Genomic DNA, 27,821 nt, shown 5'->3' on the forward strand with positions numbered 1-27,821 from the left:
GGGAATACTGATATCACAGCATCACACCGAAGCAAACCAACTTCTTTACAGACTGTGCCCAACATCAGAGCTGAGTGCTATTAAATGAAGCAGCAAGGGACACTGGCATGCCTGCTTTACTCCTGCCTGTGCCTACCAAGTCAATGCAGTCAACTACACTGCAAGGTTCCCCCCCCCCCCAACAAATGCATTCTCAAAATGCACTGGATACTTACCTTTCTTTTTAATTTTCGTTGGTTTAGGTGGCTTCATGTTACCCACCACCTTTTCTGCATTGACCTCAGACAACAAACCCTCCTGCTGCTCCTCCTCGAAGTCATACACAGAGACATCCACGTCTTTGCCCTCCTCGGTGTAGCGGAGCTTACTCTTTTTGTTTTTCTTTGTTTTTTTGGCTGGTGGTTGATAGTCTGGATCTTTTTGCCAATTGGGATCTTCTTGTGGCTGAAGTTCCCCTTGTTCCAGTGTCTCCACCTCACCGTTAGCGCCCACCTTCACGACCTGGAAGCCTTCTGGTAAAGGCAGGGTGTGACAGATCATGGGCTCTCCCTCCTGCAGGCCTCCTTTGGAAACCTCATTTTCATAAGCTCCCTGAAGTTCTTCCACAGATGTGGTGGCAACGGGTACAGTCACTGGAACGGGTACTTGGACCAGCTGAAGCTCACCAAGGTTTATAGGCTGCTCTTCCATATTAACAACCTGAAGTGTTATGATCTGTGTGTCATCCACCGTAGCCTCCGTTTCCTGAGGCACGGCACCTTCCATTACTTCAGTCTTCATCTGAAGCAGAGTTGGATCCAGCTGCTCCATCATCACCATCTGTACACCGCTGTTGACATCCTGCACCACTTCCCCTCCGTCTGCCTGGTTTGGTGCTATATGACAAGCCTCGTCCTCCTGCCCTCCCTCGCGGCGTCTCTGATAGGTTTTTCGCTCCTTCCCCTTAATAAAAGTTTCAGATTCCTCCACAATGGCTTCAACTGCTTCACCTTCCATTTCACCTTCCTGCTGGGACAAAAGAAAACTGTAAGCATTGGGAATCATCTCTTTACACAGCTGCTCAAAACCTCCTGAAAAGCATATGGCCTGACCAAGTGACCATGACATCAAGGCACTGCAGGGCTCTTATATCCAGCAGACCAACTGAGAACTGAAAGGATTTTTCCTTACCAGCCACCATAAACCAAGGCAACCACAGGATGCTGCCTGCAGTGAGACACCCCCACCAGCTACTCAGAAAGCAAAGAGAAGCATTAAGCAAGATGCACAGTCCCAATTCTTAAGAACTGCAAATCCCACAGGCAAAATCTACCATAATTTCACTCTCTACTGAGCTGCTATTGAATTTCACTTCATTTAGATTAGTACTATCAGAGTCCCTCTTTGGTTATACATGTTAAAGCCACAAAAGTAACATAGTGTCACAGAAAAAGAGCTGACATGAAGCATTAAAAGCTGGAGAACTGCAATGCTTTCTCAGGAAGAAAAAGGACTAAGAATGAAGACTTCAGTTCTTATGCTTAGAAATTACTCCAATTATATTCTTACTTGTTTCCTATATGCTTAAGTTTGTCTTATCATGCTTGTTAAAGAAGTAAAATGGATCCAGGTAGCAAGGCCTGTTTGCTGTGAGCGATGCGGGGCTCCCTTCCTGCTCCCATCCTTGGCGGAGAGCACAGTGCCCCCCTTGGGCAGGATGAGCACAGCACGCCCAGCTCTAACTTCACCTCGGTGTGAAGGATGGTGGTTGGAGCAGAGGTACCAGAACAGTGCTGTGACACCCATAACCTCATGGTCTTGCTGCTCTTCTCACTTCCCAGGGGCAGCAGTGGTCTGCAGGGGGCACCAGCCACCCACAAGTGCTGTCTTATGGCCCTGTGTGCCTCCCTGCAGGGATACTGCCTCTCCTTCACCACCCATCATCACCACCACCCATCAGCATTCAGCCATACCAGCCCACGGCTGATGCTGTGAGTGCTGAACACCAGGCAGCAGCCACAGGAACAGAGCTCTGCTCCCTGACCTCACACCATAAAGCTCTTGACACACACGTCCCTCGCAACAGACTCTAATTGAGATGCAGAACCACCAACCAAAGAGCTGTGCTGCCATAACCCAACTCGCTGGATGAAAAACTGGGAAAGCAGAAAGACACAGGCAGCAAATCCAGAGTACAAACTGGGTGTAATGCTACCTCCTCCCAAAGCCTCACGCTGTCAATTTCTATGTGCCAATTCCTGCTCTCCACAGTGTGGCACTAGAACCCAAGAAATCCTCATACAACAAGGAAAGTGGCTTGAAGAGCTGAGAGCTCAATCAGAGCTCAACCCTTTTCTGTGTATAAGAAATTTTGAGAAAGCCATGAAATGCATTAGGAGCCACAGCTGAAGTAAAGGGCTATCAATGTAAAGCTATGGAAGGATGGTTTCCTTAAGTACTGACCCACAAAGGGACGGGGTGTGAGCAGACAGCTCTGATGGTGCCTGCAATCCCATGAGCTGTTACCCAGCCAAGCTATCTGTGCTGAAGGCTGGCCACCCTAACAGGGCAGGGAGAAGAGCACATTATTCCAGGGTACGACTCAAAGCATGTAAGTGGATGGCTCTGCCAAATTACCACCTAGAGGAAACCACCTTTACTGCCCTTAACCAAGCAGGAGACAAGAGTCTAAACTTGCACAATCATTTCACAATCACTTCAAGAAGGAGAACACCATACTGCTGCTGAATAACCTACTCTCACCTCTTTCTTCCTTCACCATTCCCTTCCTTTGCATTGACAGAACAATTCACCCACCTGCATAATGCTAACTCACTCCAGCTGAAAACCAATAGAGGAAGAAATGGTTAATTACATTAGAACACACTCAGTTCCTGATGTGATCCCCCACACTAATGCTTGGGCAGACACAAAGGTAGGTGAACAGCACCGGCACCACTCCAAGCAGCAGGAGCCTTGTGTCTCTGAAGCCAGGTGGCTGCACTGAGCTGTGGCCTTCCACTTTGTGCCATTCTGCTGTCCATGGAGTGAGCTTAACAGTGAAACTGCTTCCTCTCAATCATCATGCAATCCCACGTCACAGCCAGTTTGTGGGCACCTTCCTCATTGAGATCAATAGCATTCAGCTGGGACTAAAACCACACTCTCCCTCACACAACCAGTTGCCAACTGTGAACTTTATTACCTGAAATACTTTGCCATTGCTCTCAATGTGTTACCTTCAAATCCAAACTGCCCACGACCATCCAGTGTCACAAAAGGGAAAGCCCTAAGTCTGCAGGCAGATTTTGAAAGCGGTAATGGTTTTATTCAACACGTACTTGTGGTCATTTAGCCCTTCACAAATCGATTCTGGCCTTCATTCAGGATACTAATAAACTGCAAAAAGCAAATAAAGGTGTTTAAAAACCAATTTGACCACAGCAGGCCATGGGATGCTGCATTGCATGGCATCAGAACAGCAACTCCAGGTACTGCTAGACCGGGAAGAGACCAGTGCAACAAATTTGAAGGCTCCAGACTGCCATTATAATCGGGCACAAGTGTTTAGATTTTGTTTTCCTCCAGGGCTTTATCTAGATGAAGTACCACCCATGAACAAGCTTTTGGGCACCAGCTCTGGCTTGCTTTCATCTGTGCACAAACACTAAGTTGTGATGCCCTACCCATAGGAGGGAATTTGGGTTTCAAATCACAGCAGGCAGTGCTCATCCCTGGGATGGTCCCGTGGTTCCTGCCCCATGCGCAGCTCTGCATGCTGTACCTGTTAATCACCTCACAAATTACACCCTGATGCATTAAGGAAAAGCAAGGTCAGTGCCAGCTGGTTTAATGTTAGGCTGTCAGCTGGAAAGGTGCAGTTTACCATCCTTACAGCAGAGACAGGAAATTCCAGGAGTTCTGGAAACACCTATGGCATGAGGGCGGTGGACAAGACTACATTAAGTCATCCTTACTCTTGAATCACAGATCTCAGGAAAGTTATTCTGCATTACTAAGTGTTGGAACAGACACAAACAGAACCAAACCCACAATAACCCGAGGCAATGGCCCTCACGATGAAGTTCTAAGCTGTTTAATCCATCTGGACTCAAGCTCAAAACATTCTTAAGGACCAAACCCTAGGAACGTCATTGCAAACAGATTCTGAAGCAGATGAAAATTCCATAATGGCACTCAACTTTGGAGGGGAAAACAAAAACAGAACAAAAAAATGCCATCGCAACTAAAGTCTCATTTTCTGAGCATTCAGGTTAATGCTGCCAAAGCCATCCCTGCCTTAACTGCCCACTCATTCCCACTCACGTCACCTCAACTATTCCTTGTGCCAGTGCAAGGACTTCCAAGACTGGTCAGGAAATGAGGCCAGAGCTCATGTAGCCAAAAAGATGCTTATTTCCATGCACATCAGGTCTCTGGTGTGACCAAACACTGGCAAACCACAGCTAGAGGGATTCTTCCTTACAGTGCTACCTTGGAGTGCTCAGGAAGCCAGAGCCCCAGCATGGAATGCAGAACACACATTGAAACCCTTTAATTCACATTCACCTTCCTGATGCTTCTGTACTTCTGACTGGGCTGATCTCTTCATGCTGGCTATTCTTCATGCAACTTGATGTCAGAATGCTCTCTGGAACAGAATAAATGAGTAGGAACAGTACAACTACATAGAAGAGAAAGGGAGGAGAGGAAGAAAATAGCACTATTTGAACGTTTAATGCTTTTTAAACGTGCAACATGCAGTTCCCTACCACTAACAACAAAAAAACTTTTGTGTTTTTACCAGGAAGAGGGACCTCTTACACCCTCCTCTCTCCACCTCTTCTCAAACTCTTCAACATTTAAAATCCTTACAAGCAAGAACTGTGTGGATCTAGCATCAAGCTAAGAATGCTGTATGACATCTTTTATCTGGTCATGTCCACGTTGTCCTGCCCTGTGGAATACCAAATAACAGCATAAAAATAATTGTTATTGTCACTGGGGTGTAAATTACACCAAGTATAACCTGTTACACAGTCAATGTAGCAAGTAACACTATTAATAAAGTAACAGAGCCAGCTTTAACACACTTCTAACCTCACTACTCTGCAGAACAGCCTCAGCTTGTTGGAGCTGTGAAGCTCCAGCACCCTCATCAATTAAGAGTTTAAAATACTCACTTTTACAGAACTAAAACATCTACAGGCCAGCACATTTCTCTTTATCAGTAACCCTGTTCAGCCCACTGCTGATAAAGCTGGGGAGAGCTGTCAATGTTTGGTGACAGTGAGCTTCCAAAGTATTCAACACTGATATCCTTTCAGTCAACACTCAATTAAAATCTCCTAAGCTTCAGACACTGACCAGAAAAGGGGATGCTTGGAGGGACCACAGGGAAAGAGGGATATCTCCCCACAGAACAGAACAGAAGCATCCTTTTTATCTACCTCTATTCTTCTATTCCAGCTTTGCTTTCTGCGATATTTGAATTATGAAATAACAATAGTTGGTAAATGAAAGCAAGATCACCGCCCTTTTCCTTCCAAAAGGCACAGACTCTCCTTAAGGAAACTCCTTCAGACACCACTCAAGAAACATGACGTTACCAACACACAGCCCAAGGAGCAAGGTGTTCCAGCTGCACAAGTGCACATGTTATAAAAAGGAAGGCATACTTGTTCAGATCCACTCCATGGTGATGTCAGAGGGCAGAAAAGCCACTTCTGCACTTGTTTACTGGCAAAGGAACCAGCACGTTTTCTGGCATAAAACACCTTGCGTGGACTTACCTTCCAATCAGATCTCTGGCATGTAGGTAAGGCATGGTAAGCTCGAAGGAAAACAGGATAAGCTGGAAACGTCACTGCTCCACAGGCCCATTTTTGAGCTCCCTTAGCCCTGCAGGAGCACTGGGACAGTCTGGGGGCAGGACACTGAGTGTGCACACCAATGCAGCTGTGGGAAGGCAAAGGAGAGGTCGTACTGCTGCCTTAACAGAGGGCAGGGAGACAGAACCACATGCTTGGAGGCCAAGCACTGGAACAGGCTGCTCAGAGATACAGAAGACTTATCTTCCGGATACTGAAAATATTTGCTAGATACATCCCTAAAGAGCCCCATTTAATTTGATAGTTAGCCCTGCTTTGAGCCAGGGGTTGTACCTCAAGAGATCCCTTCCAACCTAAACTGTTCTGTCATTTTCCAGCAGGAGGACACGTAAGATTAAGGATGAACAAATCTAAACTTCAAATATAATGAGTTCTTTTTCCACGTATGCAGTTACAACTATACTGATGGAGAGATGAACCAGTGGGAGGCAGACTGTGAACAGAGCAGCACAAAGACCCAGTGCCATCTCCTCGCTTGGAGCTGCTTCAGGAGGACAGAACAGTTTCAATACACACATCAGGAACCAAGTATCAACTACTGTGGGCTCACACAACACTCCAACAGCCACAAGGGTTAGCAGAGCAGGTAAGAGTTAACAACAGTCACCACTGAGCAGGAAGGAGCACATTAACATGGAAGTCAGGCAGGGATCAAGGAACCAGTGTGCACCTTTGGTGCATTCAATATAAGCACAAGAATCAATAGATTCCTCCTTAAAGATGAGAAATTGCACTAAGTTATACACTCAGCAGGCATCCCCAATGCAAACAGCCTAGCACATAAAAGAAAGCTACCAGTTTAAAACACATCACTTCTAAGACAAGCAGGTACAACCCAATTCAGGGGCAATTTTGAATCCTGACCCACTGTCTCCAAAATCTCTATCAGCTGGGATGTATTTCCTCTGTTTCCTTCTCCTACCAACCGCGGGCTCACCACAGGACTCACTGTGTCCACCTAAAAAGCAGGCCTGGCCTCAGTGCTAGAAACCACACTGCAGAATAGCTACCACTGCACACAGCCTGGAATCCTGAAGGGAAAAAAAACCACCAACAAACCACAAAACTGCAAAGCACTTGTTTTCTTGAATTACCCTGCTTGGCCTCATACAAACAGCCAGGAGAATCTCGAGCTTGAGAAGCACTGAAGCTACCAGCCAGAAGACCACACGGGTTATATTCAAGTTTGCTCTGCAGCTGAAATGATTCAAGCTAACTCTTCCCCATTCCCATCTTTTTAATGCATGTAAGACAGGGAAAGCACTTTGAGATGACAGCCATCTTCACAGCTCAGCCTGCTGTCATGGGCTGATCATGACACAGGAGAGCTCAGAGAGTCAAATACTCCCATCTCTGGGCATCATCATAAATTGAAATTACCTGTTGTTGTGTCTGAACTAATTTCCAGTTGTTGCCAATCTCAATGCAAAGACGTTAAGAAATAGGAAGAACAGTGGTGCATTTCTCCATCACACAGCCCAAAGGTTCATCGTGTCCTCTATGAAAACAACTTACATCACGTGCATTGAATCCATCTGCCTACAAATTCTTGTTGTTGAACGTGCCAACAAGAGTAAAGCAGCTGGCTGGTCTCCTTGGCAGGACAGTAGCAGGGATATCAGAGGACTGATCAAACCACCTCTGGGTTTTGCACAGTGAAGCACCATTCCACTGCACAGCACCATTTCCCAGCTCCCTGGGAGTCTATTTCCCCTTGCAGTTCAGTATTTGTTCCCTTATTTTTGCTCTAAGTGCTGACAGCAGAGCTATGCTCAGTGTCTTGGTAGTGACTTCACCTCACAGGTAAGCACGCCAGCTCTGCTCACTCCATTAAAGCACCTGACAACGACATTAGCTTCTCTGCTGCAGCATCACCTTGGAAATCCACATTTAAGCTGTTTATTCACTTGACTCCCAAAACACAGCTCCGACACAGTGTTCTAGGATGCCATTGGTCTCAATTCAAACTCACCGCATTGCCACGCTCCCAGACGTGCAGTTTTACACGCTGCAGCTTTGACACACACTTGGAATGTTTCAGCTCTGCCTCGCTGCCTTATCGCTGGCTGCCACACCATCAATCACCATTTTATCACACATAGGTTTCAAACCGGACATTCTGTACTAACAAGAATCAGTAATGGAAAGCAGTGACAAGGACTATTCCTCAACTAACCCAAACTGGACAGCAGTCACTAATTTTATGCACTGGTTTTCATTCTGTGAGGTTCTCAAGACAGGTTTACCAAAGTTGAACGGCAAACTTACCAAGCTTTGGTTAAGTTTGCCTCCTTTTATACCAACACATCAGCATTTCCTCCAATTTCCTGCACTTTCTCTGCTATTCCAAAGTGCTTCACCTACCCAGTAGCCCTTCATTGCTACCACCAGGGATGCTCCAGTGATCCAAGTGGGAAGGAATGTGCTGGCCATCCCCATCCCAACATACATCTAAAATCCCTCCGCTTTTTAAGATAGAAGCTTTCAGAACAGCAACCTATTTCTAAATACCTCTAGGGATAATAAGCATAGCTGTGACTTCCCAATTAAGGTAAAGTAACTCGGTCCAGTTATATAACAGATGTTACTTCTCCTCTGGCTCACAGAGCTGCTTTACCTGCCGATGTTTCAGAGACATACAAGCTTCTAATCTTTATACATATTAATACAGACAAAGGCATATTTCATGCTGTGCTTTGGCTTCCATTTTGTTAGAATCTGATGTACTCAACATAAATTTCTATATTCTGGGAAGAAAAGAAGAGGTAAAATAAGACTTTAAGTGTCAACTGAGCTTGGTTCACAGCCTCTTTATGTGGCCTTTACACTTGAGTGGCTTTAGAAATGTTAGGGGTTTGTTTTTGCAGCAGGGAATGAAGGGGATTGGGACAACTCAGTGACAAAACAGGATGTATGTGGGCAGCAAGGGCAGCACCCAGCTGCACTGCAGTCCCTGCACTCCCAGGGCAGCAAACATATCCTAAAGGAGTAAAACCTGGGAGGGTCCCTAAAACCAGACCTGTATGTAAAGAGTGCAGCACCACACAGCCAAGAGACAGCGTTATACACAGTCCTCTATAGGGACAGCTGAAGAACAGCTCTTCAAGATCCTTTTCTATCACACGTCTCCCGAGTGAAGCATGTTAATGGCACATTTCTTGAGAACAGCCTCTGTGCTATTTCTGTGCTTTCACCCGCTAACAACCATATTGGAAAGACATTAAGATTTGATCTCTCCCAAGTCTTTATAGTGAAAGAAGACTTCTGTTTGCATTAGACATCGAGATTGGATTGTTCAGTGTACCTGAACATTAACACGAGCTGAAAAATACAACTCCCCACCCACCTCGTGTGTACTCTACTCTCCTTTCCAAGGTTATTTCTGTTAACCAAAAAAATACTGAGATCACTGAGCCCAGCAGCTATTTGGTTTACTTATTAAGCATGCCTAGAATAAGCACATGCCATACAACTGCTGAAGAGTGACAGATCATTGGAGAGGAGGAGGAGGAGCAGCAGTGCTTTAACTGAAACCAGAGCATTCTTCAGTACAAAAAGAAAGCAACATCTTGAGTTACAGTCCATATAGGAAGGGTTCTAAGTTTCAGCCCCAAAAAACGAGCCACAAGAGCAGTGATCTGAGCCATTTACATGAGCAGTAAATATAATTTTGACCAATATAAAAAGGGATATTCACATATCTATGTGCAGAGCTCATGCAGCATTAGGTAGAAGCTGTACTGAAGCACCAAGGGTTGGTCCAACAGGCTGTGCAAGGCATCCAAACCTTCCAGAGCAACCAACAGGGCCTGCAGCTGAGCACAGGTTGGTACATTAACACAACTACTGTGCTTGCTTCCAGCTCCACAGCAAAAGCAGAAGCCCAGCAGCTGAGACACCACATGCTGCTGTGGTTGTGGCTGCTCCTCATGGTTAAGGATTTATAGAGCACACAATGATCCCAATGCTCTGCTGCTCTCTCGAGCATTCAATCTCTACTAAACACTACGTAAGAGAAGCAAAAGTAGCCAAAGGTAGAATCAATTTGTGTGCAAAGCTTTTAGGACTATAATAAGGGCAGGAGAAGCCCTGAACCTCAATGCATGTTTTGTTGGTGGGCTCTCAGCTACACCACTCCCAGATCCAAGGCCAGGGAACAACCCCCCTTGCAGACACACAGAGGAGAAAGCAGCAGCATGGAAGGAATTTGCTTTTTCTTCCTTTGTACAATGGTTCAGTGCTGGTTTCTCCAGTACTTGTGATGCCCCTCATTCATTTGCACAGCAACAGTAACTTTGGCCTTGTTCTCTCCCTGCCTAAATTACAGGTTATGGCTCTGTGTGCTTTTGGTTTTTTTCTTTTCCCCTCAGAAATAACCAACAAACCAAAACCTGGCAGGACAGAGCAGGAAGAGCTGAGCACAACTCGATCCCACAAGCAGTGATCAATCTGCCCAGGTACAGAGCATAAGGGCAAGGAACACGCTGGCTCTTCAAAGAGCAAACAGCCCAGCAACACTCCCCACCTCCCTTCCAAAACCATCAGGAGAAAAGCAGGATATTAAGCACTACAGGGAAGAAATTCTTAAGTGATTAATAGTATACAAACAACACAGGTCAGCTTCTGGCCTTTACAGACTGAAGTATCAGGTAGCTACTGACCCGCAGCCACAAAGCCTGGTAGCAACACACATCCCAGCTCACAGCCAAGGCACAGGCTGCCAGCACCAGGAGCTGTGCCTGGATTAGCTCTTTCCCTTGCTGACGGCGTGGGCAGGAGCTGCAGCAGGCTCAGCACTGGAGTGACAGCTCAGCAAACTCCCTGAGCCGTGTCAGTTCAGCTGCAGGGCCACCGGGGAGTAGAGCAAGTGCAATTCTGCACCTTTTGACTCTGACGTCGTGCCTCAAAAATATCCCGCGAGGAGCTTCATGAGCGTTAAGGAAATCATTCGCTGCGTCTTCCTTATAAATACAGAAGATATTAATACTGAGTTAGAAACATAGAATCATTAAGGTTCAAAAAGACCACTAAGATCACCACGTCCAACCTCAATCCATCCACACTGACAGCATCACGTCCCTCAGTGCCATATCCCCGTGGTTCTGGACCACCTTAAGGTTGGGGGCTCCACCACCTCCCTGGACAGCTGTGCCGCTAATAAGAGAATAACTGTATCCAACTGAAATTGCGTAGGGCAGCAAGGGGACATAGAGACAGAGTCCTTCTTACATTATGGTGTCTGATAGTTTGGAGGTGCTGCCATACCTGCCATTGGGGTGACAGCCCCCATCCAAAGGCATTCAAGGAGCTCTCCAAAACAGGAGTGCAGCCCTTAAAGGACTTGCAAAATGCAGTCCAAAGAGAAAAGCAAAATGAAAGTAAGAAAAACGACCATCCTATGGAAAAAAAAAGAAAGCATTGCTTGGTTCATATGCTCAAGACCTTCTTTGGTCCTCATGGTTTCTCCTGCACTAACATAGAAGGTAAAATGGGACTGAAGGAAGAACTCAGAGCCACTCCTCATGCCCAAAAGACAGCCACCAGTTCAACAGGCTCAGCACGAGCAAAGCGTGGGACCTGAGAAAGCACTTAAACACTTCCTGCACGGAACCAAATCTCAAGGCTGTACACACGGAGGAGCTCAGGCACTGTTAACAACACCTCTGGGGTTCATTAGCAACTGGCTGCAAACAGGGAGTGGATGGGGGGGGGGAGCAAAAGACCGGGTAAAAAATAGGAAGTCAGCAACAGGAAAGCGGGTGTGCTCTCAGCAGCAGTGCTAAGGGCTGAGTCCTGGGGACGGCCACAAGGAACAAAATGAAGGCAGACTGATGGCATCTGGAGCTCTAAGCACGGCAGGAAACATCAAGTTGATGCAGGGCGCAGAATTGTGTGCTATCGCCCCTTTTGTACGATTCAAAGCAGCGATATCCACGGGTTGGGGGGGGTGGAGGATCACATTTTGCAGTATGTTTTCTAGCTCGGAGCCGAGGCCTGCAAGGAGGGGGGGGGTGGGGGGAAGCGGGAGGGCAGCGAGGCGAGAGCGGGCGCCCCCCAGCCGTGCCAGGGCCGGCGCTGCATGGCGCTGCTCAGCCTGCCTTGCAGAGGGAGCTCGAGTCCCGCTCTGCGCCTCGCAGCGCCTCTCCCTCCGCAGCGCACACGGCGGCAGCGCAGCGAGGTGGCGGCAGGAAGGGGCTGCGGGCCGGGCCGGGCCAACAGAACCGCCGCAACGCTCCGCTCCGGCTCCGAAACCCCACGAGGAGCTGGAGGAGGGAGAAAAGAGAGAGCCCCGAGGAGGTGGGAGATGGGGAGGAGGGAATGGGGGGGGGCATGGGGGGGGAAAGCGAAGAGCGGCCGAACGGGGGGAGCGGGCCGGGCGCGGAACGGCGGGGCGGGGAGGGAGGGGAGGAGGGAGGGAAAGGGAAGGAGAAAGGAGGGAAGGGGGGGGAGGGGGAGGGCGGCGGTTCGCGTGGCGGGGAGGGGGGCGGCCGGCGGGCCCCGGTGGGGCGGCGGGGAGACAAAGGGAGGAAAATGGAGGCGGCCGCCAGGGGCCGGGCGGGCCGCGGCCCAGCGCCGCGCTGTGGGGAACGGCGGCGGTGGCAGCGGGCAGGCGCGGGCCGCGCTGGGGACGATAGAGGGAGACAAAGCCCCCTGCTTCCCCGGCGGCGGCCGCTGCGGGGCCCCAGCCGGCGCGGAGCCCCATCGTGACACCTAGAGGCCGGAGAAAGCGACTGCAAACCCCCCGCTCACCGCTTACCTGCGCCCGCGCCCCCGCCGGGCTCCGCTCCCGGCGCCGAGGCCCCGCCGCACGCCGCCCCGCAGCCCGGCCCGGGCCCCGCCGAGCCGCCTTTCCCCTCGCGCCCCGCCGCGGCCCGGCCGCTCGCGCCCAGCACCAGCTCGAGGTTTAATCGCTCCACAGTCGCTTCGGACACAAAATGGCGGCGGGCGGGGCGGAGTGCGCATGCGCGAGCGCGGCTGCCGCGGACCGCCGGCTGGAGCGGGGGGGGGAGGGAGAGGAAAGGGGGGGGGAGGGGACGGCGCGCGCGGGGAAGCGGCAGCGCGCGGGGCATGATGGGAGGGAGGGGCGGGGCGGGGCGCGCGCCAACTTCAAACGCGGGGCTGCGGCCGCGGCGTCACCTCGCGTGCGTGCGTGCGTACGTCACGTGGGGGCGGGGTCACGTCGCGCTGAGGGGAGGCCGCGCCCCGCCCCGCCCTGAGGGAGTGCGGAGTTCTCCACAGAGCGAGATGGGTTGGGACCCAGCACGGCCCTGCCCTGCAAGGGCTCTAAGTACTTACACACACCACGTCGGGAGTAACTGGCTGCTCATGTTCCATCTGCCTCTTGCTGGGAGCTGTCCTATGGCAAGTGCTGCATGTCCTTTGTGTGAGGAAGCAGAGACACGTTCTCCTGGCCTTTGCTTGGCAGAGATGCCTGAAAGCATCCACCGCTGTGTGCTGGGTACGGCTGAACCCTGGGCCTCGGGTCCCTCCATCACAGGCGCTTTGGAGCTGATTCGCATGGGATCCAGGCCTTTGCAATGCATTCAGCATCCTGAACATCACCCTCCACGTTACACACCCAGAGGCAGATGTTGCTCAGGCATCAAAATCTGGCTCATTTCTCAGGCTTGAGACTCAGATCACAGCTTGTGATGCCCCAAAGAGGCAGCGGCTCCTTGGGGTTGTTCTGCTTGGTGTTCTTGGGGTCACTGAATGTGATGTCCTGAGCTTTGCCAGCCCTAATGCTCCCCAAAGAGAGGATGTGTTGGCTGGTTGTTATTTGCTGGTACAAAAAGGCTGTGCACTCCTTTATTTACAAGGGAAACAGCAGTAAATGGGGTGAAGGAAAAAGCTTCTCAGAGCATGTGAGTAATGTAACCATGACACAGACACCTTCCCACGGGCTGCAGCTCCTGCAAAAAAGCAAGTGGCTGCAACAGTCATTGGTGCTGCTGAGCAGCACATCCGTGAGAGGGGTTTGAAGTGCTGACACAGATTGGGCTGACAGACGTGGTGCTGGAGCACCGTCTCCTTTGAAACAGCAAGAATGCTGCTGCACAGTGCATATTCCTGCATAAGGGCTGGAGGGAAAAGTTCAGTCCTCCCTTTCCCATCACCAGTGCATCCTTGGTGATGCTATTGCAAGCTCATTCAGAACAAGGGGCTGGGCACTGCATTCCTAAATTGACTCATATATGTATATGTGTTTGTTTTTTTTCCCCTAGATGATGTTAAAGCCACACAAATGAGGTTATTCCTATGAGTTCCAGGAGCAGAGTCATTTTGTCCTGACGTGCAGCACCCTGCCTGCCCTGACAGAAGGCTGCTTCCCTGCTCCAGTCTCTGCAGCCAAGGTACAGCTTATCCTGGAAGATGGTATTCTGCTGCAGGGATGGGGCCAGGCTTTGGCAGAGCAAGAACACCCACATAAACTGCTGGAGCACTGAGCTGTTCTTATTTCCAGAGGTTAGTCAAGGGAAAAAGAAAGAACGCCAAACATAGAAGTCTGGGCCACTTATTACCCGCAGGGTATTCCTGTCCACAGCTGTTACCCAACATGTGCCAGCCAAGACCCCTATCCTCACTCTGGGTCCCAGGTACCCAGCACAGACCTGGGTGGCAGAGAGCTGAAAAGAGCTGCCCTGAGTGGCCTCCTGGCCTCGCAGGCTTATGGTACTAAAGCACACCCCAGTAATGAGAGATGCCTGGGTACCCTTGTTGCTGACATGGTGCTTCCTATCTCCTTACAAGGAAGCAGATGTCCCATCTGGGGCACCCTGTGTGCCATGGTATGCTGTCATCCCTTTTGCATGCTCTTACAATGCACCACCACTTGCAGCCCCCTACCAAAACAACAACCCAAGAGCCTGAGCTCTTTGGGACATCTGGGTCCCCTGTGAGGGCAGTGCAGGCAGGCAGAGCCAGCAGGATAAGAACATGGAGTCGGAGGCAGCCTGACAAAGGACCTTTAGTAAGGACAGAGGTCCTGGAGGCTGCGAGCTGTTGGGCTTTGCTAAGAAACCCATTGAGATGCTGCTGGCCCCAGGGGTCCTTGCTTCTGCTGGCTGATGGGGCATTTTGCTGCTTTATCCTACTCAGAACTGTGAGGGCTGCTAAGGTGATTAAGAGATTGGAGCATCTGCCATATAAAAAACAGGCTGGAAGAATGAAGGCTTGGAGTGGTTCTTATCCACGTCTCTCAACACTTAGTGGTGGGTAAAGAAGACAGGCAGATTCTCCTTAGTGGCACCCAGTGACAGAATGAGAGCCATAGTGATAATAAAATGCAGGATTTCCATTTAAACTAAAGAAATGCTTTTTTCCTGTGAGGGTGGCTGAATACTGAAACAGGTGGTATAGCAGCGTTCTGTCATCTCCATCCTCAGAAACAGTCAAAACCCAACACGACGTGGCCCTGAGCAGCCTGCTCAAGCTAACACCATATTGAGCAGGGGGGAATGGAAGGCTGTGTTCACTGTGTTCAGAGGTCCCTTCCCAGCTCAACTCCATAATTCCTTGATCCGCTGTGGCTCAGTATCACTGTGATGAGACATACACAGTCCTACTGCTCTCACTTCCAGCCATTGCCTCCTTCCTCTGGGGCAGGTCAGGACTTCCCTGTGCTGAGTATGTGACCCTGCTCTGCCCATTGCAGCATGGCACCTTCTTATGCTCTGCAGCGTCTTGATAACTCAGAGAGCTCAGGGGAAGCAAGAACTCCTTTCACTGCTACGAGAGATGCCTGCTGTACTGTTGGTAAAAGCAGAAGGTTGATCCTCACCTGAGAAACATCCAACTTGGTCAATCCAGCTCCCTGCCCCTCGGCACCCACGCAACACCAACGCTCTTTTAAAGGTTTGCTTTTATTTCTGCTTTTAAAATCAAAATTAGTCATTCTCTGTAATTACATTATATATATAGATTTATAGAGACATTATAGAAAAAGAATTTGTTGCTTTCCTCCTGCAAACAAAAAAAACAGTAAATAAAAAATAAACCAACAAGGAAAAGGTGGCAGTGTCCATCTGTCCGTCCCTCTGTCGCTCCTCCTGCCCCTGCCCTCCCCAGCAGAGGGGAAGGGCTCTGGGCTGGGGCTGTGCCTCACTGTGCTCCAACATGGGGAGGGACAGGAGCATGCGGAGCTGGAAAGAAGAAACGCCAGCAGAATATATTAATATTATCTCATATCTCATTTTATTTAAGTCCTGTGGACTTCCAGGTGTGGCAAAAGGGGCAGCAGTTCCTTCCCAGCTCAGGCGACTTCTGGAAAGAAACAGCATCGCTTCCAATGTGTTGGTCCTTCCAGGACAGGGCACGTGTCCCCAAGCAACTGGAAGGCAAGAGGCGGAGGAATCCAGTGCGTCTCCCTGCCGCTCCGATTCCAGCAGCTGTAGCACGAAGGGTGGGTTCCCTGTGTGTTTTCAATAGCAGTCGAAGGGTTGGGGTGTGCAGCGAGCCCCTCCTCGCACAGGGGTGTATGTGTGGCACCCCTTGTGGCTGGTGCTTGGGGCAGGGGAAGCGGTGCTCCATAAGGCAGTGTGCGGCCGCGGCGAGCGTGATGCTGCGGTGCTGCTGTGAGCAGGGCCGGTGGCTGGGCCCAGTCTGTGAGCCCATGTGCAGCCCAGCAGTGCCTTTGTCCTCAAGGGATAGCGGGTGGCTCCGTGCGGCATCTCAGAAAGCTGTGCTGGCCATGCTGGCTGGTGCAAAGATCCGGGGGAGGCTGTCCAGGGTCTCCTCCAGTCGCCGGTGTGCTGATTTGCCATCTTCCCCTGCAAGCAATTGCCATAGTCAGTGAAGCAAAGGGCAGAAGCTCTGTTCCCTGCCCATCCCTGGCCTCACAGCAAAAATGATGCTAATGCCTGACAGTGCTGAGCCACAGAGCTGTTGGTAATGTGTTGGCACAGCTGCCTGGGGAGGTGGGGGAGCGCCTGGCTGTGGAGGAGTTCAAGAACCATGGAGATGTGGCACTGGGAGGGAGGTCAGTGGGCAGGGTGGGGCTGGACATGGGGATCTGATTCTTGTGTTCTCCTTAGTGCACCCTTGGACAGATCCCATCTCTAAGAGCCCACAGAGCTCCCAGTCCAGGAGATGAAGCAAGTGGGCCAGGCTTGGGGATGATGTTGTGACACCCCAACCAGCTGTGCACTTCTGCATGCACCTACATGGCGACCCTGAGAGCTTCCCAACACCCCCACGTACACACAGGGCTGCACACTCCATGCTGAGATCTCTGCCCAGCAGCCCTGCACACAGATCTGCACACAGCAGCCATCCCCAGCAGAGCTGGTGACACGGGACGCAGGACACGTGTGTGCACAGCATTGCCGTGGGGCTACAAACAACCAAGACACATAGACTCCAAGAAGTGACGTGGCTGACAGGCTCTAAGACAGAGACATTTGTGAGCAAAGCAGCAGGAGTGGGGCTGAGGGACGAGGACAGCTCACATGTCCCAACCTGTGCAGCAGCTGCCGCGATCTGGAGGCCTAGAAACCCACTCAGATGGTTCTCTCAGTGCCATCTAGCAAATAATAAATAACACCCGTGCTTAGGGCTGTGCTTGCAGGAATCCTCGCTGCCCACCACCGCTCTCACCCCATAGAGTTCAGGCACCATGAGCTGGTGCATGGGGCAGGCAGGGATCGGCCCAGGTCCCTTTCTCCCTTGGGCAGTGTATCGTGGGGTGATGCCCCTCCGGGAGCTGTGAGCAGGGGTGATGCAGGACACTCACCACACAGCATCAGGCTCTGCTTTGCTGCCTCCCGCACAGGCTCCTTGTCGGTTTGGCACAGGTAAACCAGCTGCTCAATGCTCTCCTTGGCCTGCAGGAGAGGGGAGAGGGCTGAGCATGGATGTGACCCACAGGGGAAGGCAGCAAGGTTCCTGCAGCCCTGTGCAAGGTAGCAGGCAGGGCAGACCCCCAAGCCCCCTTTGGAGCTCAACCTCCAGACCAGCCCTGGGCAGAAAAAGTCATAGAGCCACAGAATGGCTTGGGATGGACCTTCAAGATCATCCAGTTACAACCCCAAAAGTCCCTTGGCAGTGCCCGCTTTCCCTTCCATCTGGGACACCCCTAGGAGCTGGAGGCTGCATAGAGACAGCAACAGGCAGCATCGGCTCCTTTCCATCCACCCCGCAGCCAGCTCAGCCAGGAATCAAATACCCCATGGGCTTCATCATGCACCCATCTCACCTTGAGGCAGCCCAGCGCCACGCAGCCGGCCACGCGTGTCTGCACCTCCTCATCCTCCAGCTGTCCCAGGAAGCACACGAGGGCCTGGGGTAGAGCGAGGGCTCAGTGCCACCCCTCCAAGCAGCAACCCAGAGCCCACCTCATCCCCTGCTGCCCATGACGTACCCGTTGGCGGAAGCGAGGGTTTTCTGCCAGGCTGCGGAGCTGCGCCGACACAGCACTCACCACTTTGCTGTTCCCTTCCACCAGCAGCAAGCTGAGTGCCTTCAGCCCTTCCTTCTTCAGGCGGCCTTCGGGCACACGCTTCAGTGCCCGCAGCACCACGTCCTGGTCATCTGAGTTGAGGTTCTGTGCCAGCAGCACTGCGAGGACAGCCCGGTGAGCTGAGGGTCTGCGGGGAGCTCAGCCTCCACTCACAGCAGGCAAAGGGACCCCACTAGGATGCTGGGGGCACTGCCCCGCTACTGGGACACCTCAACTGGGGACCTGCAGAATGCGAGGTCCAAAGGGTGCCCAGGATGGGAGTATAGGAAGGGGCTGAGCACCAGCAGCGGGGTCAGGGTGGGTGTACAGTGATGTACACCCTCTCTGGCCTCCAGCTCAGGGCAGGAAGGAAGGGCACCCACCTTCCTCAGCCAGCTCCATCACGTAGGTGTCGAGCACCAGGGCACCAAGGGACTCAAAGTGGCTCCAGTACTGGAAGATGGTGACCTGCTCACCCTGGGTGCCACCGGGTCGCCGCGGCAGCCGCCGGTTCAGCACATCTTCCACCAGTTTCACACACACTGGGGGAAAATAATGAGGTCAGGGTAGGGTTAGAGATCCCCTTCCTCATAGGGTCGGAGATCCCCTTCCTGCACACCCACAGGCTCACCTGCATCAGCCAGTCCCGGGTGCCGCTCACTGATGGATGCTGCGTACTGTGCACTGAGCACCTGCAGGAACCGCTCCACGGGGCACGTGTAGATGTTGGGCAGCTCCACGCAGTGGTCCCAAAGGGGCAGCACCCCTTCTTTCCGCGTTGAGAACTGCACCACTGCAGGAACAGGTGGGTGTCAAGGTGCACATCCAGCTGGCACATCCCTCCTGTGCAGCCCCTTGCTGCCCTTACCTCCGGCAGCAGAACCCGCTGCTTCCGACCTCTCCTCCATCAGTTGGCACACGATCTCCAGCACTTGTGCCTCTCGCAGCAGCCTGTCCAGGGCAAACATCTCCCGGCACCTCAGAGGCCCAAAGGTGCCCAGGTTCTGTAAGGCACATGTAGGCCAGTGACCTTAAGGACAACACAGCACCCAGACCCCAGCACAGCCACAGCATCTCAGAGGGGCTTAGGGGGGCCAGAAACTGCAAGGAGTCACAGCCAACCCTATGATGTGTCCCACCGTCATGTCCTACTCCCTGTAAGGAGCCATGGCCAACCCCAGGATGCATCCCACCATCACATCCTCCTTCCTGTGAGGAGCCATAGCCAACCATGCACCACACCATCGTGTCCCACTCCCTGCAGGGAGCCTTGGCCAAGCCCAAGACGTGTCCCACCATCACGTCCCAGCCCCCAGCCTCACCAGCAGCATGTGGTTGCAGTTGTGGAGGTGAAGCACCAGGGCTTTATCCAGGAACTCATTGCCAGTGCTCATGGGGTCTGTGCTGCCCTCGGAGCCACTGCATGTTCCAGTATCATCTGCTCCCACCTCCCCAGTGCTGGGATCCCGGCTTCCACGCCGCGCCCTACTGGCCCTCCTGCAAACAAGCAAGAGACCCAGCTGGATCAGCACAGGGCACCTGGATCCAGCCCTTCCTTCCCCACCAGAGCTCAGCACCCCAACCCCAGCTGCCCTGTGCCTCCTCCAGGAGACACCATAACATTCCACACACCTCTCATCCTGCAGAGCCTCCTCCTCGGAGCCCTCCGAGTCCTCCATGTCAGAGGTGTTGAGGAAGCTGAAGCTCTCCAAAGCATGCTCCACTGTGAGGCTGATGCTGGAGGCACGGCTGAGGAACACACCCTGCTTGTGCTGCATAGGATAGAATGGTCAGATCTTAGCAAGCCACTCTAAGGGGCCTCGTTACCCTCATCCCTGAGCACTGCCATCAAGGATGGCCCCACTGCTACAATCCTTGTCATGAGGGATGTCCCCAACACTGCTGTAACAATTCAATATTCAATCAAAAAGGTGTTTCACCAGAGGTGTAACAAAGGATCAGCACAATAGAAAGGTGCTATAAAAGAAGGGGAAGAGCTTACCCATAATAGAATATTCCAGGTTCCCAGGGGAAAGCTTCCCCAGGGGCAGTCAGCCTTTAAATGGGGTCTAAGAGAGGTGCAGCCAGGCTCCACCCCTTCAGATCATACATCTGAACTGCCTTCCCCTGTGCTCCCATTGCTGACCAGGTCCTTTCCCCAGGTGCTCAATCAGTGCTTCAGGCCATGGTTCAACAGTTACCATACAGCTGTTGTCACTGAATGGTACCAATGTGGATGGGCCCACCACCCTCATCCCTGCTCACTGCCATCAGGGATGGCCCCAGCAACCTTGTCCCTTGAGCACTGCCATAAGGGATGGCCCCAGCACCCTCATCTCTGATCACTACTATCTGGGATGGCTGCACCACCTTGGTCTCTGTCATCAGGGATGCCCCCACCACCCTCACAGCTGCTCACTGCCATCAGGGATGGCCCCCCCACCCTTGTGCCCTGGGCAGTGCCATCGCTCTTGTCACTGTTCTCTGCTGTGGACTCCCCCCGACCCCCCTCACCAGCAGGATCTCCTCCAGGTGTTTGAGCTCCCGTTCCAGGGGCTGCAGCTCTGGGAACTGTCCCCTATAGTCATCCAGGGCGGAGGCCAGGAGGCTGATGGCCTCCTCCAGCCCCGAGTCCACGGCCTTCACCCGTGGGACCGCAGCGGGGCTGGTGGCCAGGTGTGGGGCTGGGACGGGCCCCTCCTCTGTGGGTGCCTGTGCCAACACAACGGCCGGCGTGGGGGCTTCACTTCCACAGCTGTCCTGCACTGGTGCTGGGCTTGCTGCTGGCTCAGCCTCCACCTCACAGGTTTCAGCCCATGCCACCATGGCACGTGGCTTGGCCTCAGGGCCACTGTCCTTCCCTGCACAGGTCTCTGGCACCGAATTCGAGGCACCAGGGAGGAAGTCATTGTCCAGCTTGCCCGCATCGTCTTCCTCCAGGCTGGGAGAGGGCTCCCATGGGCTCTCCGTAGCTTTGGCCTCCATGCTGCCATCCACGCTGGCTTCACTGATGTGGCTCAGAGTCCGGGTGTATGGCACGTGCCCATTGGCCACCGCATCCTTCTTATGGCCATCCTGCTCCTCTGAGGGCTCAGGCAGCTCTGTCCCAGTGGGGATGCCACAGCCAGCCCCAGTCTCCTCCTGCTGCTGTGAGAAGGAGATCTCGATGGCAGGGGCTGAGGCCTGCACCTCGGGCTGCACGATGGGCTTGTGGGCGGCGTGACGGGTGCTGCTGGACAGCTGGGGGCTGGAGGAGTCATCCGACGACTCCGAGGAGATGGACCAAGCTGTGCCATTCTCCAGCTCCTCCTGACGTCGCAGCATGTTCTAGGGAAGGCACAATGACATGTCAGGAAGCACTGAAGCTGCTGTGATCTCTGGGGCAGGATTGGGCTCTGCTTGCTGTGCCGCTGCCCCTTCCAGCTGCGGGGACCCAGCCATGGTGCCAATGGCTCTGCCAGCATGAGGAGATGGGGTCTACAGCAGCAAGAGAGCAACAGACCCACCACCAGCCTGCAGAGGGCAGCAGCAGTGTCACATCAGTGCCACACCAACACCACCATTGTATCCCTATCACCAATGCTGGCTTAGCACCACACCACACCACCACGCCACGCCACTGCACCAACGTCATGCCGATGCCACACTGGTGTGACATCAGTGTCACCCCAGCATCACACTGCTGTCATCCCGATGCCACACCAGCACATGTCAAGCTAGAGTCACGCAGCACCCCGCCACATTAGCACCGTGTTGGCCATCACGCCAGTGCCACGGCACGGCCACCAGTGCAAGGACAAGGCCAGGCCTTCTACTTGCTGTTGAGCAGGAGTGGAGCAGCTACACTACAGCAGGATGGCCAGGCCGCTGGGCTACACTACAGGCCGGCTCCAGCCATCACACTTACACGGCCCGGCTGCGGCCATCTCCCAAGCTCGACCGAGGAGACGTCGCCGCAAGAGCAGCTCCGAGACAGCTTCTCCAAGAGTGTCTCCCGAAAGATGTCTAACAAGGACCAACCGTGCTTGTCGGCTGCCCGCATTGGGCTCTTGGGCAGAGAGAAGAGGAGCTGTGAGGGCAGGAGGGCCGGCACCAGGAGCCGTGGCCGGATGGATGGAGCTCTGCCACCCATTGGGACTTCCCCTGGCACACTCAAGTCAATAAAGCAAAGCCCACCGTGGGCACTTCAACCCAAGCATGGTTGCCCAGCTCCATACTTACATAGAATGCCTGCTCCCGCAGGGATGGCGTGTCAGGTGGGCTCTGGTTATAGGTGGAGAAGCGTTTGTTCACCGTGGAGGCCTTGTTGACGGTGCTGGCTGCTGAGGGCTGGTCATCCTTGTCGAAGGGGCTGCAGGGGAGAGTGGACAGGTGAGGCAAGTATCCTAAGCCAGAGTCCATAGCAGAGAGCTGGAGGGTGTTGGACAGCACTTCAAGGTGCTCTTCAATCCATCTCTGGCTTTCCAGAACTGAAGGCCAATTTTGGGATGGGTGAAAGCTCAGGAGAGGTCAGTTGTTGGTCCCCATTCCTGCCAGACTCTACTGGCAAATCCTGTTGAGATACTCACTTCCACGTCACCTCCAGGCTGAGTTTGAGGGTGCCCAAGTCGTTGATATCCACCGCCACCACCTGGGGGAGAGCTGCAAAGAGATCCTTGGTCTCACAGGACACGTTGCCCACCACCACGTGGTTGGCCAGGCTCTTTAACTCCGTCACCTGGGGAAGGAGGAGGAGAGGATGAGACCAAGACATCGTCAGTCAGGCTGCTGCAAGGATGCCAACACCATGGGATAGTATCCTCTATCCCAGCAAAGAGGGGGTTTGAGTGAGGCCCAGTTCCCTCACTGCCTTGTGTGTCCCCAGCACAACCACTGCAGGTGTTGCCCTAATGCAGCTCCTGCCAGGAAGGAGCCCACTGGCCCACAGCATCCCTGTCCCACTCGTGCTCTGACTGCAGGGCTCCCTACCTTGATGGAGAGGAACTCGGTGATGAGAGGCAAGAAAACCATCTCCTCGCTGTCCCACACCTGCTTGCTGTTCACCTCGATGCGTCCCCGCAGCTTCCACCGCTGCCGCCCGTACTTCATGAAGATCTGGGGGAAGAGCAGAGGCATGGAAAGGGCTGCCCAGAGAGCTGGTGGTCAGACAGCCAAGGTCAGGCTGCACAGGGCATCGATGGAGCTGTAGGTGTCCCTTTTTTTTGCAGGGAGTGGGACCAAATGGCCTTTAAGGGTCCCTTCCAACTCAAACCATTCCATCATTCATAGGGCTGGGAGTTTTCCCTGCAACCCGGAGCCACTCACAACAGATCCACAACATACATTCCTGCTTGACACCAGCACCCACAGACAAGGCCCACCCGCATCCCTCAGGCTCAGCATAGACTGCAGGAGGGAGGAGAACAGATCCCCATCCATACACCCAAGGCTCCACCAACCTCATACTGATCACCAGCGCAGAGCCGGGCGAAACCTGCCAGCCCTGTAAGAGAAAGCAGAGGGATGATAGGACACAGCAGGCTAGTGCTGCTCCAGGGCTGGGATGGGATATGTTACCTTTCATCCGGACATGGAACTCTCCCAGCTGGCTCTCCAGCTCGCTCTCCAGCAGGCACATGTTCTGGGGGCACAGAACAGAGCACCCATCACTCACAGCCTACAGGGTCAACACCTCCCAGCCCTCCTAGCACCATGTGCCTCACCTCCGTGTACTCCTTGTAGCCCTTGCTGGCTTCAGCCAGGCTCTCCCGTGCCTCTCGGCTGCCCGGTGAGCCCGTGCTGTAGGCTTTGACCATGTTGTGTGCCCCATCGCGGAGCCGCCGTTGGATGCAGTAGGCTTCATACAGCTCATCGATCTGCAAGGACAGGACAGGGGCACAGTGAGGGGCGGGGGGACAAATGGCAACAGGGGTAGTGGCTTCTCAAAGTGGTTTCAGGGCACTGTGGGTTTGGCTTGGCATCACCAGAGCCTGGGATCCAGGTGGGGAAGAGCGCTGTGGTCCCAAGGCTGAATAGAGGCCAGAAACCCACAGAAGTACCCAATCCCCAGCTCCTACCTTGCTAGCATGAAACTCCAGGCGACGCAGGAAGCGCTCGATTGACTTCACTTGCTGGAAAAGCAGAGATGGTGTGAGAGGCTCCCTGAGATGGGCTGTGGGCCAGGATATGGCCCTGCCCCACACTCCTGCTGTGGGATAGGATGTGTCCCAAGAAGCAGGCGACAAGCCACTGCCGGTATCTGCTTTGTCCTCTGCCACCCTGAGTGCAGAGTCCCAACCCCAGCCGCACAAGGGAAGGTGGGTGTGGAGGGGATGTGGGGAGGTGAGGGGATGGGGCACTGCTCCTGCTTACCTTATCCAGATCGTAGAGAAAGCCCTGGAGGAGAGAGGAGAGGGATAAGATGCAGCACAAAGCCAGCTCTGCTCACCCAGGGAGCACCCACCACCCATAGCATGGCAGGAGGACAGGACCCCGTGCACCATGGGCTGTCCCCTGACATCTCCATAGGACATAGCTGGACCGTGAGCTGCCCCAACCATGAGCAGGACCTCGAGCATCTGCACAAAGCTCCTCTCCCTACAGATGCTCCCCAGCACCACTCACCAGGCGCGAATTCCTCTTGGACTCACGGATCTGGGTGCTGAGCTTCTCCAGTTCCAACTGGTGGACCTCCAGGTAGGCCCTGCGGACAGCAGCACCACAGGCTCAGACAGGAACCTCAGCCCATACCACCCAACCCCGATCCCAACCCCTCACAGACCCAGCACTTACGTCAGACCCTTCTTGAGCGCTTCGTACACCTCATCCAGGCGGTTGGGCTGAGGCACCTTGGGTGGTGGGGATTTGTGGGACATTGAGAACATCCTACTGACCCTGGAGCCAGTCTTGCGGGACACAGTGGGCGTGAAGGGCGAGAGGTTCCTGCTGAGAGAAGGGAGTGAAGCCGACATGGCCATGGTGAGCCCAGAGCAATGGGGTCCTCCTGGGTGCCTGTCTCACAACAGGGAACTCCAGAAAGGAGGCCAAGTCCCAAGAGCTCCGTCCCAACCTGCCTGCCTCTCCCACAGCTCCCCGGCACCCAGTCAAACCGGCCAGCGGAGCCAGGTGGGACGAGGCCATGTACGACTGCAGGGCTGGGAAATGCTGCCTGCCCCACGTGCCTGTGTCCCCAGGTGAATGTGGCTGCCCCAGAGTGGACAGGGAAGAAAGGCTGCCCTGAGAAGTTGTGAGTGTACCGTCCCTGGAGATGCCCAAGGCCATGGATGGCAGCCTGAGCTGGGGAGCAGCACCCATCCCACAGCAGGGGGTTGGAACTGGATGGGCTTTGAGGTCCCCTCCAACCCCAGACATTCTATGATTCCTGATTCTATAGCAAGGCTATAAGCCACTAAGCTCTTGGTGGAGAAGAGCAGGGAGTCAACCCCATCTCAGAGGGCCCCGAGGTGCTGGCTCTGGGGATGCCTCCATGGGATCCTCAGCTCCTTTTAGGAGGGGCAAAGGCAAACCTGCACCCTCCTGAGCCAAGCTGCTCTCCTGAAGTGACCACGGGGGCATCTCCAGCCCAAAACATTCTCTAGAGAGTAACCACGCTCTGCTCCACCCCCAGTGCTTTGGTTGGCAATCGTTTATCCCTGAGGACAGAGGGGGACACCTCAGGTGTCATCACAGGAGCAGCATGGGGACATGTGCCTGTGAACCCCCATCAGCACAGCAGCACACAGCATGCAGATGCCTCCAACACCCAGGAGCACCGCGCATCCTATCACTACCCCTCCTGCCTTGTGCAATGTGAGCCCAGCCCGGCCCCAGAGGCAATGCCCCAGGCAGAACAGCCCTTCCCTTCTGCCCTCTAACGTGGCCACGTCACTCGTCCTGGCCTGGACCTCCCATCCTACGTGACTCCTCGGAGAGCGGCCAGAAGACTTCCCCGCAGCATCAGTACGGGAAAGTGAATGTCCTGGCCTCAACCCAAGCCAACATGATGGGCGAGTGCTTGTTTTGCACATCCATCCCTTCCCCCTCCTCATCTGCCAAAGCTTTGGGCACTACCAGGAAGAGCTGAGTGGGGCTGGGGAGCTGCTCCCAGGCATGGGGAGGCTCTATGTGGGCATGTGCCCATGCCATGGAGGCGCCCACTTGGAGCTCATTCATACCACCACTTCCCAACTATTCCTTGCTGGGACTTAAAGGTAAGGAGAACCAAAAAGGGCTCCAAAGCATTAAAATGGCACAGTCCAAACCTACAGCATGTCTGTGTCTCAAGCACCACCCAAAGAGCTGGGAATGGAGCAGAGGAAGGCACAGGGTGGTTCTCCTTGATGTAAGTTTGGCACAGGAGGAGGGAGGATGTGATGGGTGCCACCAAGTCGCCAGCAGTGGAGAGGATGAGCAAGGACCGGCTGTTTGCTGATCCTCACAGCAGAGCTCATGGGCAGCCAAATAAACCTCCCAGCAGCAGGTTTAGGACGGCCCAAAGGAAGCCCTGACTCACATCAGCACTGAGGGAGAAACTTGCAGCCATGGGACATGGAGGGGCTGAGACACAAAGCTTCAAGACCACATTTGTTCAGCCACTAAATGTACTGGGGTGGTCACAGGGCAGCCCTGAGGAACTTCCTGAGGACCAGCCTGCCCTGGGATGGGGACAACCACGTGTCAGGGTGACATAGGATGGGCTCAGCATCCCCAGTGCCACATCTATGGGTACCAACAATGCCCCCATGGGGAGAAGGGATGGCGCCCTGGCTAATACCACAGTGTCCATCCCCAGCACCCATCTCCTACCTGAAGGGCCGCTCTGCTGTCGAGTTCACCCCGGCGAACGACTGGCTCCTATTGATCTTGGCGACGAGGACTCGGCGCTGCGGCCGCGCAGACAGCGACATTGTTGAGTGTGACCTGGAGGGCCTCCCTGCGGGGACACACGACAACGGGGTCACCACCAGCAAGGCATGGGTACATCACCACATGGCCCATGGGAAGAGGCTGAAGCCCGATGCCCACCATGGTTCCTCCAGGACGTGGCCATGTTAAAGCCCCCGGAGCCCTGTTTGTCCCCACACGTGTCCCGTTGTCCCCCTGCCACCCGCTGCAGGCACACGAATGGTGTGGGGCAGGACCCTGCTGCCCAGCCCTGTGAGCAGGACAGAAACCCGCAGACAACAAAGCACTTTGGAAAGTCCCCGGCCTTTGCCAGGAGCTCTGCTGTCAGGAAGGGAAAGGAAGAGCTATTCCCAGTCCTCAAGAAGTCCCCGTGGCCACTGCAGGAGCCTTGAAAACACTACATGTCCTCATGGCAACGGCATCCACATGTCCCGTGCATGGTAGAGCCAATCCCTGAGTGCCAAAGCCCCAGCTGCCACTTGGAGAGCATCGCCACATCTCCAGCCACCCCTGGATGCAGAAGCAGAGGGTCTGTGGCTCCTCCTGGGTGGGCTCCCCAGGGTGAGACGGAGCCCTGAGCCCACCCCAGCCGTCCCCACGCAGCACGCACCTGCCCAGCCAACACAAAGCCA

At 53.8% G+C, this 27,821-nt stretch overlaps 3 protein-coding genes across 19 annotated transcripts in view; 1 reads left to right on the forward strand and 2 right to left on the reverse strand.

Annotated features, from left to right (window-relative positions):
* Positions 1 to 12,760, reverse strand: part of CTCF (CCCTC-binding factor) — a 25,610-nt gene extending 12,850 nt beyond the window's left edge. The window contains exons 1-3 of one of the 6 annotated variants that reach the window (XM_085550918.1): positions 5,772 to 6,646; positions 4,549 to 4,630; positions 216 to 1,005 (exon numbers count right to left, since the gene is read on the reverse strand). In XM_085550918.1, the coding sequence (XP_085407044.1) occupies positions 216 to 996 (781 nt within the window). In that variant the 5' untranslated portion in view covers positions 997 to 1,005; positions 4,549 to 4,630; positions 5,772 to 6,646. Of the gene's footprint in view, positions 1 to 215; positions 1,009 to 4,548; positions 4,631 to 5,771; positions 6,647 to 10,531; positions 10,832 to 12,627 lie in introns of those variants that run through there. The other 5 variants (XM_085550916.1, XM_085550917.1, XM_085550919.1 and 2 more) reach the window with 5 other exon arrangements.
* On the forward strand, positions 12,581 to 15,880 carry LOC107319149 (uncharacterized). The gene is made up of 3 exons (XM_085550947.1): positions 12,581 to 13,329; positions 14,096 to 14,336; positions 15,477 to 15,880. Exons 1-2 carry the CDS (start codon positions 12,939 to 12,941, stop codon positions 14,131 to 14,133), a joined length of 429 nt encoding a protein of 142 aa, XP_085407073.1. The 5' UTR covers positions 12,581 to 12,938; the 3' UTR covers positions 14,134 to 14,336; positions 15,477 to 15,880.
* Positions 15,715 to 27,821, reverse strand: part of RIPOR1 (RHO family interacting cell polarization regulator 1) — a 22,066-nt gene continuing 9,959 nt past the window's right edge. For 5 of the 12 annotated variants that reach the window (XM_015873653.3, XM_015873652.3, XM_015873648.3 and 2 more), the window contains exons 2-22: positions 27,091 to 27,217; positions 25,078 to 25,230; positions 24,910 to 24,988; positions 24,658 to 24,681; positions 24,363 to 24,416; positions 24,009 to 24,161; positions 23,863 to 23,926; positions 23,745 to 23,788; positions 23,275 to 23,400; positions 22,875 to 23,023; positions 22,528 to 22,657; positions 20,821 to 21,633; positions 19,939 to 20,078; positions 19,629 to 19,803; positions 19,175 to 19,310; positions 18,938 to 19,099; positions 18,690 to 18,848; positions 18,229 to 18,425; positions 18,064 to 18,147; positions 17,602 to 17,692; positions 15,715 to 16,639 (exon numbers count right to left, since the gene is read on the reverse strand). In XM_015873653.3, coding sequence (XP_015729139.2) covers positions 16,542 to 16,639; positions 17,602 to 17,692; positions 18,064 to 18,147; positions 18,229 to 18,425; positions 18,690 to 18,848; positions 18,938 to 19,099; positions 19,175 to 19,310; positions 19,629 to 19,803; positions 19,939 to 20,078; positions 20,821 to 21,633; positions 22,528 to 22,657; positions 22,875 to 23,023; positions 23,275 to 23,400; positions 23,745 to 23,788; positions 23,863 to 23,926; positions 24,009 to 24,161; positions 24,363 to 24,416; positions 24,658 to 24,681; positions 24,910 to 24,988; positions 25,078 to 25,230; positions 27,091 to 27,191 — 3,132 coding nt within the window. In that variant the 5' untranslated portion in view covers positions 27,192 to 27,217 and the 3' untranslated portion in view covers positions 15,715 to 16,541. Of the gene's footprint in view, positions 16,640 to 17,327; positions 17,392 to 17,601; positions 17,693 to 18,063; positions 18,148 to 18,228; positions 18,426 to 18,689; positions 18,849 to 18,937; positions 19,100 to 19,174; positions 19,311 to 19,628; positions 19,804 to 19,938; positions 20,079 to 20,820; positions 21,634 to 22,527; positions 22,658 to 22,874; positions 23,024 to 23,274; positions 23,401 to 23,744; positions 23,789 to 23,862; positions 23,927 to 24,008; positions 24,162 to 24,362; positions 24,417 to 24,657; positions 24,682 to 24,909; positions 24,989 to 25,077; positions 25,231 to 27,090; positions 27,218 to 27,821 lie in introns of all 12 variants that reach the window. The other 7 variants (XM_085550912.1, XM_085550907.1, XM_015873649.3 and 4 more) reach the window with 2 other exon arrangements.

The sequence above is a fragment of the Coturnix japonica genome, chromosome 6, assembly GCF_054131305.1.
Source record: "Coturnix japonica strain WE chromosome 6, WE-NBRP24, whole genome shotgun sequence".
NCBI classification, from domain to species: domain Eukaryota; kingdom Metazoa; phylum Chordata; class Aves; order Galliformes; family Phasianidae; genus Coturnix; species Coturnix japonica.

Bases quoted from the DNA above. Each gene is read 5' to 3' on its own strand.
- LOC107319149 (XM_085550947.1), top strand. From the start codon at position 12,939: ATGATGGGAGGGAGGGGCGGGGCGGGGCGCGCGCCAACTTCAAACGCG. The intron at 13,330-14,095 runs GTACGGCTGAAC...TTTTTCCCCTAG, and splicing joins CATCCACCGCTGTGTGCTGG to ATGATGTTAAAGCCACACAA.